At 40.4% G+C, this 17,896-nt stretch overlaps 1 protein-coding gene and 1 long non-coding RNA gene across 3 annotated transcripts; one reads left to right on the top strand and one right to left on the bottom strand.

The window, feature by feature from the left end:
* Positions 1-999: 999 nt before the first annotated feature.
* On the bottom strand, positions 1,000-14,076 carry gne (glucosamine (UDP-N-acetyl)-2-epimerase/N-acetylmannosamine kinase). 2 transcript variants are annotated; one of them, XM_051385164.1, is made up of 14 exons: positions 13,920-14,076; positions 7,413-7,484; positions 7,056-7,204; positions 6,612-6,858; positions 6,101-6,308; positions 5,860-6,012; positions 5,451-5,663; positions 5,238-5,325; positions 4,283-4,493; positions 4,017-4,146; positions 3,695-3,916; positions 3,043-3,225; positions 2,436-2,552; positions 1,000-2,332 (listed from the first exon to the last, which is right to left on the bottom strand). In XM_051385164.1, exons 2-14 carry the CDS (start codon positions 7,443-7,445, stop codon positions 2,097-2,099), a joined length of 2,190 nt encoding a protein of 729 aa, XP_051241124.1. In that variant the 5' UTR covers positions 7,446-7,484; positions 13,920-14,076; the 3' UTR covers positions 1,000-2,096. The 2 variants fall into 2 exon arrangements, with proteins under 2 accessions (XP_051241124.1, XP_051241122.1); XM_051385162.1 differs by lacking the exon at positions 13,920-14,076 and adding an exon at positions 10,011-10,176.
* On the top strand, positions 13,134-16,659 carry LOC127354890 (uncharacterized). Its single transcript, XR_007881638.1, has 2 exons — positions 13,134-13,283; positions 16,237-16,659. It is a non-coding gene; the product is annotated as an uncharacterized LOC127354890 (long non-coding RNA).
* The last annotated feature ends 1,237 nt before the right edge of the window (positions 16,660-17,896 follow it).

Here is a 17,896-nt window from a genome sequence, read left to right on the forward strand (position 1 = left end):
CAGGCCAGGACGGGTGATTAATAGTACAGAGCACCAATCACAGGACAGCTGCTTCAAAACGGGACCAATCAAATCTGTAGACCCTCCTGCATACGGGTCCCATGACCTGCTACGTGCTGTCAGAGCTGTGAGGAAAAAAAAGATCCGCAGTATGCGATTAGGTGACACATTAATACATTGTTAGGCCCGTATTGTATTAGTATATGGATATTATGCTATTAGTCTCTAAAAATGCATAAGACAAAAACCCATGAATATAAACTTTTATTTAGATGGATTTTTCTTCTTTTATAAGTCCAAGGATACTAAGTAGATATGCATTTTGTTTTCTTGGCTCAGTTCTACTATTTCAGTGCTGCGGGTTTTTCTTAATTTTGGTCTCATTATAGAAACTTGTTCCACTATGCTTCAGTCTTCCACATGCCATCTGTCAACCACCACCAGTTTCTGGCTTTCTCTTCACCACTCTACTATAAAGCTGGTGAAGCACCCTGGCAACATTTTTAGCTTCCAGCCCAAACATAATGTCATCATGGTGGTTAATTATTAACAGCTCTGACAGCCTCAAAGGGCTCAGGTGACAAGCAGGCAGTCACCTGACTAAAGGTATGCAGCAGGATAAATATATTGGTTTTAAAATATCCTAACAATATCAGTGACTCACCAAACACTGTGAGGGATCAGGGCTGCATTATCTCAAAGCTACAATTTACCACAATTCAAAATCTAGAAGCTCTAGGATATTCCTCTGAGCTGAAAACCTGTGTTGCTGAAGATTAAGAACCACAAAGAACAAAAGTATACATCCAGCTGTCTTACTTTACAAAGGACATGAAAAACAAAGGTGTGTCTCACAAAGTACTTCAACATATCATATGACTTGGGCCTTAAATGTAGGACTTGACGATGACCTGGATCCTAATTTCCCTGCAATATGAACTGAGTTAACACTCAAGATAACTTATTGATGGGAATTAATGAATAAAAAAAGAAAAAAAAACCCCTCAGAATCTTTTTTTATTTTTGTAATCCAATCTTTTATGATTATAATTCAGGCATAAAAAAAATCATATCATTAAAATAATGGTGAGGAACATTTATTATAATATCAAATGGACTGGGTTGACAACAGACTGACTTTAAATTTAGCAGTAGGGACTATAGTGGAAGATTCAGATACTGCAATTTTGTTGTAGGTTCAACATAGAAGTCCCATTTACAGTCCTTTTTTCCATGAACATTGTTATGTGCTACTTCATTCAGTTTAAACATCCAGGAGGCATATATGATTGAACACTGAGAAATGTTGAAGTCACTGTTAAAAGTAAACTCTGTTATGGGAAAACTACTTTTGGTCTCTACAGAACATCCATATCCTCGCTTGACTTTTTGTGTATATCTAAAACAAAACTGTGTATATATTTGGACATAAACCAAAAAGAAATACAAAGAAATTAGCATGTAATGTACAATACAGTATGTAATAGTACATACAAACATATTTTATTAGATCAAATATGTCTTCGGAAGGCATGAAGAAAAACTGCTTCAAAATCAGTTCAAATCTTCATAAGGTCCGTGGTAATGACATGTAAAAAAAACATCTGATTCAGGAAAAAGATTCCCCCTCTGGCCCTCATAATATTGTAGCAGCTATTAGACTAAAGCAGTTGCTGTCTTAACATTGCATTATTGTCAACATAAGTCAATACAGCATATTGTTTTCACTATTTATGACCCCTAAAGCCTTCAGGACCACCAACTAAACAAACCATCATCTTAAAGCAGTGCCCCAAAATACCTTCAATAATTTAATTTATAACAAAACATGGAAATGTAACATTAACTTGCCAGTTACCTCACAGGCTGGAGAATTTGTATTTTTGTGGACACCACAAACAAAACTACCTTCATTGTAGCCATCAACAATTAATAAAACTAAACACATGATGGTTTGAATGCATTGTCTTTCACCCCAGCCTTCAAAATATATCCCCTAGATATGCTTATATATCTATCTGGGCAGCACAGGTACTACTTTAAGTTTGGCAGTCATCTTGTCGGTAGCAGTCCTAAGTAAATCAGGACTATGTCTTTCAATAAATCCTTCTGGTTGCATAGTCTAACACCATACTAGCTGCTCCAAGTAAAGCAGGTTCCTCCAACTCTGATGTGAGAACCTTGATGCTCTGGGCAGAGAAGAGCGCTCTCTCAGAGATGATACGCTGCACGGGGGCCTGGTAGTAAGAGGCCAGGACTCCAGACAGAATCACCAGCGTAGGGTTCACTATGTGGAGGATGTTAACAATACCCACACCTAGTGCTGTGGAGGCTGTGGAGAATGGAAGAAGACAGACAGCAGGTTATATAACCAGTTATGTAATTAAACGCAGTTTAGTTTGGGTTTGAAGTGTGTGCTTGCTTTGTGCACTGACCTTTGTTCAGAACAGCATCGGCTTTGGAGTTCCCCAGTCTTGCTGCGTTGATGAGGTGGCCAGCGGTGATTGGCTCTGAAAGCTTCATTTCCATCCCCTCCACCTTCAGCAGGTCCTCTGACAGACACATAAAGCACACAGGTCAGATGTATGTATGTAAATAATGAATGATGGTGTGAAGCCCTTTGAGATGTGGTAAAGAGTTACATTTAATTAATTTGTCATTACCACTTGGCCAGCTTTTCTCCATCCTGCTAGATTTTCAAGTTAAAGTCATAAATTCCAGACCACTGAAGACCACTTCAATAACAATCAGTCATTATCTACTCCTTGTTGTTTCAGTGAAGTCACTCACTTGGTGAGAGTCTGAAAACATTCAGGCTCTTCATTATGGTGATGCCTATGTCACCCATGCACATTATGTGAACATAACATTTTTGGGTGAACTATACCTTTATGAACATACATTATGTCATCAGGCAAACAAAACTTAAAGTTGTTTTCAGGGTTTACACACACCATGTTTTCAAAGAAACACCTTTCTCAGCTGCTCTCTGAATCTTATGGCTGTCATTGAAGCTTTATACAAAATAAAACAAACACTCACCGTCATGCAGCCTTTTGGCCTCTCTCTGCAGAGCCATGCCGGACGCGTAGGCCTCTATGCATCCTCTGCTGCCACACGAACACTCCGGGCCTTCTAATGAAACCATGATGTGCCCAAGCTCTGCAGCGCAGAAGGTAGTGCCATAGACCAACTCATTGTGATGGATAATCCCTCCTCCAATACCTACAAACAGACTCAAAGTATTTACATCCTCAGATTGTCGGTGTGTGAACCTCTCAGCTCAACAAAGTATGAAACTACAGTGGCTGCCATAAACTCGAAAGGCCCTCTCTACAGCCAGTGTTTGGTTTGTCTGTTCGGTACAGGCATATCAATCACTTTCAAATAAGGCGATTATGATCACAATTTTCTTCAATTCATGATACAGTTAAATTTTCAGACAGCGATTTGAATAGCGACAGAAAAGCACTGTGATAATCTACAATGATCTACCCATTATGTGAAACTGCACAAAAAGTTTAGTAGAAATTTTAAAAGATTTCCTTCTAAACCACAGCCTTTTTTTTTTTTTTTTTTTTAAATAACTTGGATTATGACAGTTTCATTAAATGTTATTACTTGCACCAACACTGGTAATACACTGATAATGAAGGACTATATGATTGTATGAAGGAAAATCCCAACTTCTCACCTGTTCCTGTGATGACAGTGACAAAGTTCTCCACTCCCTTGCCGTGGCCAAACTTCCTCTCAGCCAACGCAGCACAGTTGCCATCATTGTCGACCCAGACGGGTAGGTGCAGGGCATCGGAGATGGGCGTTCTCAAGTCCACTGAGGACCACTCCTGGATCAGCTTTGTTGAGTGTAGGACCACCCCCTCTTGTGGGTTTACACGTCCGCCTGTAGACACTCCTAAGATGAAAGGCGAGAGCTATTAGATGATGGCTCTATAACATCTTTGCTAGCATAATAACGGTACTTCATTACGGAATGTGACTGCTTTTCTTCATACCAACACCAAGTATTCTACAGTTGAGGCCGACTGCATCCCGCATGGCATCTACACACATCTTTAGTAAGAGCTGCATCCTGGCCTCGTAGGTCTTTGGATTGGGCTGAGTGTACTTCTTCACTATGTTACCCTGGACGGAGAGGGAGGTAGTTAAGGGGGGAGAGACAGAGAAGTGAAGTAGAAAGAAAAGTGAAGATGAATATTTTAGGCTCATAAAAATCCAGTGACTTCTACGTCAGAAGGACTACAAAGTCTATGCAGCCTACCCTCATGCAGACGATGGCCACTCTCAGGTTGGTCCCTCCAAGGTCAACAGCCAGGGCGCTCTGTGTCTCCAAGATGTGATCGATGTCCTGGGAGATGGAATCTTTCACCGGGGGGAAGCAGAAAGTCTTCTGGAGGGGCTCATCCAGGTCAATAGTACGTAAAAACTTGATAATACGAGGTACTGCGTTGCCATCACCGTAAATCTTAGAACTGAGGGGAAACAGAAATGTACCCGAGTATATCATTCATCTTCTTTTTAAAAACACATTTTAGGATCTGTACGGTGCAAACATGGATACATGGCTTCTAAGTAATAACAGGCCTCAATTCTGCACTTAAATTTAACATTTCCGTGATCGACTAGAGGCAGATCATCATTGTTACAAAGACCTCTGCAGGCTACAACAGTGTTACACTAATAATCACACCTCAATGGACATAACGGACAAAGTCTATTGGTGATCCATTATCACAAACAACTGTTTACCTTTATTTCAGACCAGAATACATCCTGTGTATTAGACAGAGGCTTTGATTTTTAAACACTTTTTTAAGGCTAATGAAGAAAATCTGCAAGACAGGTAGCCCATTTAGAAAAGTAATATAGCTGTCGTCTTTTAAGGAAGACTGGACACCTTTCATATCCTTATTATCTTTTATATTTAATTTCTTTAATGAAAGTTTTAGAGGCAAATATAGATGCCAACTTTATTGTGACAGTAATTACAGTAAATAATATCATAGTAATAAAGTCCAATAAGCAAAACCAGATGCAAAATTATTTCCTGTGTTCATTGTAGATTTATGTAACCTAAATCATATTCTGCTGTCTCTTAAATTGTCAAAATGTGGCAGAAAAAAATATGTTATACTAAAACACAGCAACTAAAACTTTTCTGGAAAACTGGGAGGACAAAGACCCAGTGAGATGGACAGGGAGAACACTGGTCATACCAGGGGTATCGCTTTCCAAACTGCAGCTCCAGAGCGTGGTAGATCTTATTCTGCGTGTCGGCATCTCTGACATGTAGAACATTTTCACCTGGCAGTGAGGGAAATGTCATTAGTTGTTAAGTGAATAAATCTGAGGCAGATTCTTCAAGTGGAGAAATCAAAAACAACTATGACAAAGGCAGCTCGTAAATATGATCTTGTTTTCTGTCCTACCTGTTTCTCTGCCAGTTTGCCTTGTTCCCAGGTTAATGACAGGCGTACCAAAGGCACCGGCTTCTCGTACCCCACAGCTGCTGTTTCCGATCATGCAGCCGGCGCGGCACACAAGCTGGATGAACTGCTCAAAGGGAATGTGCTTCACTGCCCGGAAGTTGGGGTGCTGCTCGATACCCTTCTTTCGCATCACACGCACCATCTCTTTACTTCCTGTTTACATAGTAGGGGAGGGTTCAAGTGACACAGATGCATTTATTCAATCAACTATACAACCATCTAAAGAATCCCAAAATGCCCCAACTCTTGTGATCCCAGTTTTACTTACTACTACTAACAAAACACTCACATATAGAGGACAACAGAGCCTGGAGAAACAGGAAGGAACTAAAGCAATTGTGAAACAAACCGGCATCAATGTTAGGGAAGAGGATGAGGGTCTTTTTGTTGAAGGAGAGCAGGGCATCCAACATCAGCTCATATATCTTAATGGACTTCTGGATGTCAGTGGTAACTGGGTGCTGCAAAGCCACTATGTAGTCATACTCCTGCACCTTGTCACCTGCAACATGAATAAAAAACACACAACATACAAATATACTCTGATGTCTCACATTATATTTCTGTCCCCTGACAGTATCTCCACGCACCCAGCCAGCTCTTGATAATATCCATGTAGTCCTCTCTGTGATGCGTTGACAGCAGCTTATCATATGAAGGGCAGCCAGCCAGCAGAATGCGAGAGTGGTCCTCACACATGGCGATGAGGTGCTGCTCTGCCATGCGTGTGCAGCACGCGTGGTAATGGGCCAGTTTACTGATGGCATGGCGGATTGAGTCATCGATTGTACCACTCACCTGGCAATAGCAGGACAGGAGAGAAGAGATGTTCGTGTATTTGTCATTTGGTAAAAAAAAAAATACTACAAAAAGTACTACAAAGTCTTGCACACCAGAAAGTCCTACGGACAGGGGAGTCAGGTGGGCAAGACTAAAGATGTTGGGCAATATGTGTTTGCTTCCATTGTTGTATTCTGTGCCACTTTAAAAAGGTTATTTAAAAAAGAAAAGGTATAACCACCTACACTGTATAAAGTACAATAGCAGACATACTCTGTAGTGCAACATAAAATAATACATGCTCGAGCCCTGCCTCCTCACCTCTCCTCCCTCCACGTGAAGTATTCTAATATTCATCAGTGCTGCGGCAGTTGCTAGAGCTAGCGCGTCGAAACGGTCACCGTGGATGACCAGGATGTCAGGGCGCAGCCTCTGTAGGACATCAGGGAGTTTCACAAGCGCCAGCCCAACACTCTCCACCATGGCTGCCTCATCCTCTCCTCTCACAATGGTGTGGAGCTTGGAGCCGATGTCAAAGTCATCCTGCTCGATCATACGAAAAGTGTTCCTGCAGAGTGGGACAGAATTAATTAATTAGTTAAGGGGAAATTTGAATGAAGGATAAATAGTTTCATAATGAATGCAAATCTGAACCCAAATAGACTGTGGTAGGCGAGTATGGATTATAGTGTGTTTATAATATCCATACACTAGCTCACTTTGGGACGTCTGCAACAAGCTTTTCTAGAAGCCGCTTTGCCTTACCCGTAATCATCAATGAGATGTGAGCCAAGCACCACGACTTCCAGGTCAAACTCTTCAGGGTGGGATTTGATACCAAACATGATGGGGGCCAGCTTGGAGTAGTCCGCTCTGTTGCAGGTTGCCACGCACACCCTCAACCTCTTCTCACACTACATAAAAAGGAGTAACCACCAAACATACACACAAACACACATTAGTTGAAACACAGAAACACAAAGTTAAAAGATAAAGATAATTATTAATATAATTATTTATTATTAAGATAATGTTACCATCTTCATGTATTTTCTCTGCTTCTCAACAGCTAGAAAATGATAATGTTCAACATAAACTCATCATATAGAATTAAAATCATACCAGATTCTGGTTTTCTGTCCTTTTCTTGTCCATCTTTCCTCGGCTCCTTTGTGTTCTTACAAAGTAAAGCTCCTAGAAAACAAGAACAAATAAGAGGGTGAGATCCAGTAATGAGTTTGTAAACCACAATATTAACCATTATTTACCCTAAATACCCTAACCCACCCACAGGTCATTCTCATTTGGGCCTTCCAAATATTCAGATGCTGCAGAAAAAAATACACAACGAAACTACACTAAAAATGTTTTGTATTTTACATAAAGAACACATGCTGACACATTTTTTCCAGATATATCGTCTGTAAATAGACACACTCATCCAACTATGTCTAACTGTAACTGGTGTTGAAGTTTTGAGTGATGAAGGCTTCCTCCATTCAAAAGAGAATCCTGATTTCACAAATACGTGCTGCCATCTGCTGCTGTGAATGCATCATGACAGCTGAACTTTCCCATTTTAGCATTCAAGTCTAGTTCTTAAATAAAAGACAACACCACCTTTCAGGTGTCATTTCCGGATGACATACAGAGTTACTGTATTTGAGCCAATTTCGTAAATCACAGGGATCTCAAATTCCAGAGCGGATTGAGTGCTTGGAAGTTACAAACTCCTGGAGGATAGATTTAGCCACTGACTGAGCTGCATTTCCACTGACTGAGCTGCATTTCACTTTGCTTCTGGGAATAGGAATGGCGGGGTCATTGACATCAGAATGAGCTAACAAACAAAGATTAAAAGAAAAAAAAAAAACAGGGTTCCCACTGTGGCACGAATGTGAAATTCCATCATGTTTTCCATGGCGTGATCCATCACTTACCTCAGGCCACGCTGCCTGTCCATCTCTACATAAATGCTGTTATAACAGCAAAGACAAGTGCCTTGTTGTTCTCAGTGCTTGCCATTATTTGCTTCTGTGGTGGCTGTTTGTTACATAAAGCATACAAAATATGATCTTGTCTTTCTGTAAAGTTTTATTCAAGTCATCCATGATTGGACTCAACGCTACTGTCACAAACTCCCTTTATTCAGGCCGTTAACAAAGAAGAGCAAAGAACAATTCCACTAAAAAAAGCCTCCCTCTTTTAAAAAGACTGTGCTACGGTAGTTGCTTAAAAAATGCTGCCATACGTGACAAAGAGGTAAGGACAGTTTTTTTTTTGCCATCACATAGCTTGGACTCATGTCCGTGACATGTCCCACTTTTTGAAACTCATGAACAGGTTTGTTGGGACACCTGTTGTCGTCAACAAAGGGTATCAAAACTGATCAAAAACGCCTGAATGCTGTTCACTGCTGTCAAACTTAACTGTCATTACTGATGAATGAATAACATTCAAGGTAAGCAGGAGGAATCTGCACAATGACACTAGAGATGAAGGATACAGACTTTGCAGTTACTTCCAAATTGTGTGGGTCAGCGTCCATACACTCATCAAGACACAAGTTAAGTTTCCTCATCTCCAAGTTAAAGCTGACATATGTAGACACTGAGTAGTAAGTAGTAGAGGTAATGAGTGTCAATTTAACATGTTGGTCTCATGCTCAAATAAGCAGTCGTGATGGCAATGTTTCTGGGTTGGACCTAGTAATGTTTCTGTGACAACTGTGTGTTGAAAACAGTAACACAGACCGCCAAATGCTAAAGAGAAGAGATACAACATGAAGCAATATTTCCTGAAATATTACATTTTTCAAACCAGAAAAAAACTACGCTTCGTTGCATTTAACAGAAGTTTGTTTACATACTATCTCAAGTCATCAGTCAACACTAGCCTGCCCACTCAATCTGATCTCTTTTTCTTTTCTTTCTTCAGTTCAATAATTAATCAATAATTTTGAGTGCAAACACAGAAGTGATTTATGACTGGGCTTGTGCATGTTGGGCTTCATAACGTCTTCCCATCTGCTTCCACATCGTATTTACTCAGACACCTTTAAGAACCATTATGGTTCAAATGTTGCTGACAGTTACACCTCGTTGTGTCTGCCTTCTTTTCATTAAGTGTGAGGGCTGATGTTTTCCTCAAAGAAGCACTGCTGTTTAGTTTTAGTTCTGTAAAATCATTACTTTTGTTAATCATCATTGTTAAATGTTTATTTGATGCTGTTAATCATCTTCATCATCACCTTAGTTGTGCTAACTGTATAAGTTATAATCAGACATAAATACTCACAGTATTTGGGTAGTCCTTTAAAATAGTCTCAAATCTACAGCAGCAGCAAAATTATAAAGGTGTGACAGCACCAACTGAATGGCAACTAAACACAAGTTACTTCATTATCTGTGACCCAGTCAAAGCTCTCATGTGTCACACAAAAAAGCCTCTAGGACTAAATCCTGTGATTTACCCTGAATCTAATTCAGCACACCATGACTTCTACTCAAGCATCACAAGACAGCATCAGCAGCCAATGTCATGGGGGCAGGGAAACATGCAGAAAGCAAAGGCGGGGATGAATAAATCTGCAACGGAGGAAGACACAGATCCTGTACTGACACAATAAAAGAGAGGCAATGATAGACCGTGAGAAAGAAAAGAAAGATATGAATATAAAAATGAAAAAAAAAAAAAAAAAAAAAAAGGCATCTGACTCACATGAGGGTTTACGCATAAAGGACCCGGATGCTTTTCCATCCGACGCCTCTGTGAAATCTCAGCTAAAATCACACTCTCTTTTTTTCCCCCAACCCTTTTATCTACCCCCTATCTTCTTATTTCCCTCTTTAGCCCAGCTGCATTACTCAATGGAGGGAGGCAGCAGAGGGAGAGAGAAAGGAATAGAGAGGTAGTGACACAGCCATATAGCTGGGGGGAGGGGCCGCGTGAGACTGAGGCTGGGTTGATTTGTGATTGGCTGAGTGGAGGAATGGACGAACACGCGAGCAGAATCTGACTGCAGCCACAGAGGGGCGTTCCTGTCGCACATGACAGGAATGCCCACATACATCAATTGTTTATGTAGAAACGGAGCACCCAGCAGCTAGGGGTAAGGGTAGGGGTAGGGTTAGTGAGTGTACCAATCAAAGCGGTGGGTTTTCCCATGCACTACAGGAATGCCCGGCTGCGGCTGCAATCAGGGACATTTCGCATCCGAGCATGTAGCATCCTCCCAGACAAACAGCACAGATCGTCTCGCCCAAAGACATATAAACACTGACAACGCATTGGCCGCCGGATCATACGTCAACGTGGCCACCATATTGGATAGGGCAAGACTGGCCTGTAAACAAACACAGTAAACTGGGGAGCTGCGTTTTTCTAGATAAAAAGCACTATATTGACGGATTTCATTGAGTCACTGATATCTTCAAATGTTTACGATAAATGTGGATTAGGTACTCCAGAATATAGCGGAGAGACGCTCAAAAGAGGAGTGTGTGTAGGCTTACATCAATTGAATAACTTATTTGTTGAAAAATAATTTATTGTCATAATATCTACTGCTGTCACTTATGGTCGCGTCAAAGACTCCCTTAACTGAAATTGTACTCACAGGCTAAGGTGGCTCTCTAAAATGTCTGGTCGTCTGTATGGATGGCCACCGTATGCTCTGCTAGACATGTTCGCTGTAATTTTGTTATTCTGTGCAGGTCGTGTCGGTTGCAAATGCAGCTGGTTTTCTGGACTGTTTATAATTCATGGCTTATTTTCTGTGCTTGCATTAGTAGCCAGCATTGCTGATAAACTGTGTGTTCCATATAGAGCTTGGATGAATTGATTATTAATAGCCCTGCGCTTTTTCCATTTAATATCTATTGGTTGTGTGAATATACAGTGTATGAGCCTGAAGGCTAGATGTAGGTAGTAAATGACATCTATTTTTAATTTGTTTTTCCCCTTCTTTGTTCTCTTTTTGTTTAATTTTGTGCACTCTGTTCTTTGTGCGTTGCTCAAGAGTGCTTTCTATAATTTTTCTCACATAGGATGGATTGATGAGGTTTTGTCCTGTACTTATTACTAACTCAAGTTTTACACACACATATTCCATTGTTCATTAGAGCATGAACTGGGGTGTGTCCTTATTTCAACCTTTGGCTTGTTATAGCTTTATCTTTTTACAGCCTGATGAAGCACCAAGTGAAATGTGTTGCTTATGCCACTGTAAATAAAAAAATATTGACCATATACTTTTATAGTAACCCCGATAACAAAAAACCCCTTTCTCCCCCCCCCACCCCCCCCCAAAAAAAAAAAAACAAAAAAAAAACCCCCAACAAAATTCTTCTCTCTTTTAAAAAAAAACTCCCAACCCCAGCAGCCTTCAATTGTCAGAGCATAGGGGGGGCGAATGGGAATATATCTCAATATTTTTGGGTTTTGGGATAACGATATCTGCGAACCTTTAAAATGTGATTAGAATTGTCTGAGCTTACTGTCTCCACCAACACAGATAAGCCTACACAGAGTCATTCCAGTTGAAGGGTCTCTGGTCTGCCCAGGACCCTCTCGGCACTAAATCAGACTGCAACACCAGCATGCCTTCAACTTATTGGTCAGAGCAGCCTTATTCTTCAGCCACCCTAAGTCAACCACTTTGGTCATACAAAGCTACGGTCAGACGTCAAATTATAACAAAGCCATATAAAACAATGCAGCCTACTGTGGTGTGCCACGTCTCCAATTCCCAGGAAGGTTCAATGACTCACTATTACTACGGTGCTCTGTTTATTTAGGAAGTTCAAGGGCCTACATGCTTCTGCTTTCGTCACTATACCAAAAGAGTTCAAGGTAACTTTGCTGTACTCTTTTCCCAAATTATTTTATTTCAGTAAAAAATAAAAAAAGTACAGTCAAGGACTCTAAATAGACATGTATTAAATGCATTTAACTAACTGCTGCATAATCTATTCATTCAAAACAAAAGTCACACTGGCATTTGTGCTAAAAAGTCAGCCTCAAGGGCTTTAAAAGTACAAAGTCTGTTTCCATGTCTGGAGGGGAATTCTCCCTCCTGGGGTGAGCAAGCATTCTTGTGTTTTGCCCTTAGGCGAAGGCGTTTACATTGACTTTGAAGAAAATTTGGAAGCAGCCACCTTGAACATGCTGGTTTCCATTGGGGCTGTCTTAGGAGTGTTACAGTTTAAAATATAAACGTTAGTTACAGCCGTAATCCTAACGAATGGGCAGTGGAGATGCCATACGTTGCAGCACAGACATAATCACAGCCACGTAACATCAAGTGAATATCGGCACACATATTGTATTCGACGTGAGGGAATGGCAATTTGTGCACCGCCTCAACAAGCCGGCTATGCAAATGATTGAGGACTAAGTAAACTACCCTCAGTGTCGACACAGTTGTGACATCCTGGTTCAGAAAGGACTCAGATCATAAAACACCAAACACTGACTACATATACAGGGTAGACTTACTTGTTAACCAACATATGAGATCCTAGGCTCCCAGCTATTCCATGAATTTAAAACCAAATTCCCTGTTAAGTAGCTATATATTATTCCAGTACTATTACCTTGGAGTAGGTATAGTTATCACTTCCTTTCCTTGTGCAACATTTCATTGACATCTGCTTCCCTTTACCTATAAAAGGCATGGCTTTAAGATAACAACAAAGCATCACAAACATAACCTTACATTGTTACAATCAACTGAAGCTCTATTAATGGCAGATACAAATGAAGCCATGTATATCCCTGTTGAGGAGACTAGATACTGCCATCTAATGTCCTTAATAAGGAACCACGTTGGCGGTTGCACATCTCAATATTTAGATGTGACTCTTGTCCACACCCATTCATTCAATTGCTCTAAGTAAACGACATCTGGTTATATTACACTGGATTGACTGATAATGATGTTGGTGTGGCCAGGAGTCAACTTAGCCCAACACATACTGCTTTATTGTTCAGGTAGGTAGCTAGCTAACTTTATTCAAAATGAATTCAGTGTATTTAAATATGCCTTAAGACACGTCCCTCTCTTGTTATTCAGTCACTGCAGCACAAAGGCACCGTTGAGAAGCAGGAAAAGTTAGTAAGCTAGAGGTTCAGTTCGCTACCATTTTGACCCACATAACTGTTTCAAAAGTCAAGTTTAGTTTTAGCTGCTTCTGGGAAGCACCTGAAAGCAGCACTCGGGCCAGTGAGCACGTATTGATGTATTGTTTATTGTTTTACTTTGGTGTCTCGGCTCGTTGTGTCCAAACAACCAGAGGGCGAACTCGGTCGTTACCTGCCGTTAACTAACGTTACTGCGGTCTGACTTTGGCTGTAAAGTTATGCTAGTATCAGCTAGCCCCCGCAGACAAAGCCTGGCAGGAAACCCCTCTGCTAACACCATCATACTGACATCAATCTACTGTAATAGTGCTAGTGGTTGGGACACGTTGCCCAAAACCATCCTCACATACTGAGTGTTTTCGCAGTGGCGTCGCAGTTAAAGTTAGCTAACGTTAGCTGGTTAACCCCACCTCTCACCGTTAGCCGAAGTTATCAACGCTCGTCGTTTTATTACACTGTTGGTCATTTCCGTGTCATGACAATTACCTTGAATTATCCAAAGCAGCTGTTTTCATCTCATGCTGAAACTGTCGGTGGTTTCTTCTCCCTTCTGCTTTGCGTTTCCAGCATCTGGGTACTCACACGAGGGGGGCTTGCATTATCAATTTAGGCGGATTGCGAGAACGAGACCGGATGTCAAGTGGTTTGCACCTTCACAATAAAATCCCCCCAAATGGAATAAAATGGGGAGACAAATAGGACACAAGAAATCATCTTAAAATATGGAATGATTTGAAAAATATAGAGCTAAAATATAACTTACACCCAGAAGAAAAAAAACAAGCAAGGCTGGGTTAGCTGTCCTGCAAAAAGTTAATTGATTAGCCATCGTTCCTCTCTGCCTGTCTAATGTGTAAATTATTTCTGGAAAACTACCAAACACCGGGTTTACGGTGTGGTAATTTTACTAAACACAAATTAATTTAGGAATATGCACAATGAGAGCATTAGCTTAAATAATAATTCTCCTAAAACTAGATTTTGGCTCAGGGACTTTCTTTACAACCTCATGATCAGGTAATAAATCAGGACACACCCGATGGTCCACCACATGTTAGCTGATAAAGGGCTTTACTGGTACACATGGAACCTGTTGCTTTTTGGTGTAGGGTTTATTGATGTATTTGTACTTAACTTACCTATCTACAACATGCTGCTTACATGTCAATGCACCAATAATAATAAAATAATAAAACAATATATTATATAAAATAATATAACACTGAAAGGGGCCAATCTGCACAACACGTAGCTTTAGATACTCTAATCCTGCTCATACATCTTTTTCTTCAGTAAAAGTTTAAATATCAGGCATTTAGTTAAAAAGTAGCAATTAGTACTGTAGTATTTCTACGTTTACTCATAGTTAGTGTAGCATATGAATATTTCCTACATTTGTGCCTCCAAGCTAATGAAAATCAGTCTCTTAGTGCATGCTCTAGGATTTGTGTCTTTAGGACTTTCAATTGAGGACGAGTGAGATCAGAAAAACTTTTTTCAAGTTGTCTTAAGTTTTGTCTTTGAATCTTTTTTCATGCATTTTGGCAGTGCATGTTACATACCATGGGAAACTAACTGAACTATGGATAAAACAGTAGGACTCACATGAATATAATTTCCCTGTGGAATCAGTTTGATACAACAGCATACATGAATAGTGTTTAAATAACTAATTATAATGATCCCTTCTTGAGATAATTATGCATTTGAAATATGGCAGGGTTCGTCAGGCATTTATTTTCTTAAACCCCGGTCGGAAGTGGAATTGTTTTATCTCGGCAAGTTTTATTTCGCACTTAGGACTCCGGAAACTTGGCTACCGGGCAACAACCAACAACCAACAACAACCAACAACACTGAAAACAATGGAAATATATATATATATATCCCATTATATATATATATTACACATTTGTTCAGAGCACAGTTGAGTCAGAAATGTTGTATTATAACCAGATGACCTCAGTTAAGTTAGATGTGTTTTAATATAGAGTAAATCATCCATGTACAGTCTGAACATATGAACCATGTGAGTTGGATGTATTGGGTGTAAAAACAATCCTCCCATCAGGTTACACTGATTTAAACATGAACAAAAGCCATTCATTCAAATACCCATTCCTCTTTATTGGCACGAACCCAGTCTGCCACAGAGTAACACTTACACATTGATTGACTGAGTGTTTCTCAGCAGCACCAGTGCAGAGCAGGAAACACACAGCAGTGGTGGAAGTGGCAGCGTTTTGTCTCAGCTGCAGCCCCCATAGCGGCTGATGCTATTTTATAACTGTGCTGCATTGCAGGGCTATTTACCCCACGACGATGGCTGCGGTTGCATAAGAACTGACGGCATCATGGTGGTTTGGAGGATCCCTCGGGAGAGACTTGGGTGGGATTTGCTTGAAGAAAAAACAAGAGTTAAGAATGAATGAAAAAAGTTTGTAGAAGGATTAAGGGCTGAGGACTGAAGCGGATACTACAAGAAAAGAGAGGCAGAGCGTTGACAGATTGATTGTTGGGTATGTGTGTGTAGAGCTTGAGCAGACTAGGGGTGGTTGGGTGGGGGTGGCCTCAGGGATGAGTCACAGTAAAGGAGAGAGGGAGAGAGAGAGAGAGAGAGAGAGAGAGAAAGAGAGAGAGACGCATTAGGACGTGCACAGAGACTGAAATGCACCTACTTTATCTCCGCTTTGCTCTCCTCCTCTTTCCACTCAACCCTGAAACATCACAAAAATACAATATTTTACTGTGTGTGTGTGTGTGTGTGTGTGTGTGTGTGTGTGTGTGTGTGTGCTTTTAACAGTGACGTTGGACTGGCTGGTGTTCCTGCTCACTTCCTGTAAAATGCACCTCCTGACCCTCAACATCACACACCTGCTGTTATTCGGCCAACATACACCTTTCTAACGCAGCACACTGAAGCCATGTAATATTTTTTTTATATTCTGTCATGACTATGAAATGTTATTGATGTTACAATGTATATTTATTTAACCTCATAAAAAGGTATCCACCTTGTGTTTTAATGTAAAGGTCTGGGATTATTTATTTTTTCACAGCCCTTCATAAATGGGTACATATATGGGACACTGTGTTTTCATGGTGACATTTGTGTGCACACTTATAAGTCAATACATCACTTACACCACAGTTTCTCCTGTACAGTATAAAATGACAATTGAAACAAATACTCAAGTTTGTATTGCAATAAAAACCCTGTGTGTTATGTGAGGATAAATGCTTTATTACCTGTTTTCATGCCAGATCAAATTTAATTTATTTAGCTTTATGTTATTCTGTAGTTTGCTGCTAGTTTCCTATTTGTGTGTAATGTAATCTCGAAGCAGCTGTGGAAGGACAGTGAAGGAACTGAGCCATTTTGATGCATTAAAACAGAAAATATATCCACAGGGCTCAGTGCATTGACTGGGCTGCACTCCACTGCAGTTACAGTGTCTGATTTGCACTTACTGTTTAGTGCAAAACCTCCCTGTTTGACCTGTATGGTTGTTATAAGAAATGTTAAAATGTCTTTATTAATCTATGACATACAACTGAGGGAGAGGAAAAAAAAAAGAGAACAGAACTGAATATTTGACAACTTGTGAATAAGCCCTATTGTTTTGTCTTTGTGCAGAAGCAGGATGAAGGCCACTCAGGTTATGGTGCCTCTTTTATAGTCCAGGTTGTTGTTTTTGTTACAATCCCTCATCTTACCATGCCCAACTGATGCATAGTGAAATCATATACTGCAACAGTGCCCAGCACCCTCCCCTACTGTAAAAGTGTGCAGAATACCCACAAGGCATCCTTCTTCCTCATTCTCTCTCCGTGCCCCACTCTTGCATTTTACATGTGCAGACACACACCTGAATGTTGCAGCAGGGTAGAGAATCCCCCAGTTGTAGTATTATCTTTTTGGGGTGCAGAGAGCAGCTTATCACAGCAGCATATGTGAGATAACAGCCAGGAGCAAGTACAGGGTTTCCCTGCACAACAACAACAGCAAACAAACACAGCAGATAAACAAAATCCCATCCAGACACACAGATTATTAATTGTTAACTGCTCAGTATTCTTTTATCTGCCCCCTTTTAATGTACTGTCCTTTTCTCATTCTTTGGTAACCACCTTTTAACTATGTTCCTGCTGTATTATTGAAAATGAGATAATAATGGGGGGAACTTGCAATACAAGGAAACATAGAATTTGACACAGTCTCTTGATCAAAGGGGAGCTGGAGATTTTGTTTCTTCCTCAGCATCTTATTCACTGAGATAACCACAAAGATACATCTTTTGATGGCCTCCAATGATATTAACATGTTCATTATCACATTTGATTGTCAAATGCGTCAACTAAAAAAAACTGCCATCTCAGTAATAATATCAGACTTTGAGGTGGACAGCAGCTCCACATTAAAGCACAGACTAAGCTGCTTCCTTTATCAGATTCAGATTAGA

The sequence above is a fragment of the Dicentrarchus labrax genome, unplaced genomic scaffold (genome assembly GCF_905237075.1).
Source record: "Dicentrarchus labrax unplaced genomic scaffold, dlabrax2021, whole genome shotgun sequence".
Taxonomy (NCBI): Eukaryota; Metazoa; Chordata; class Actinopteri; family Moronidae; genus Dicentrarchus; species Dicentrarchus labrax.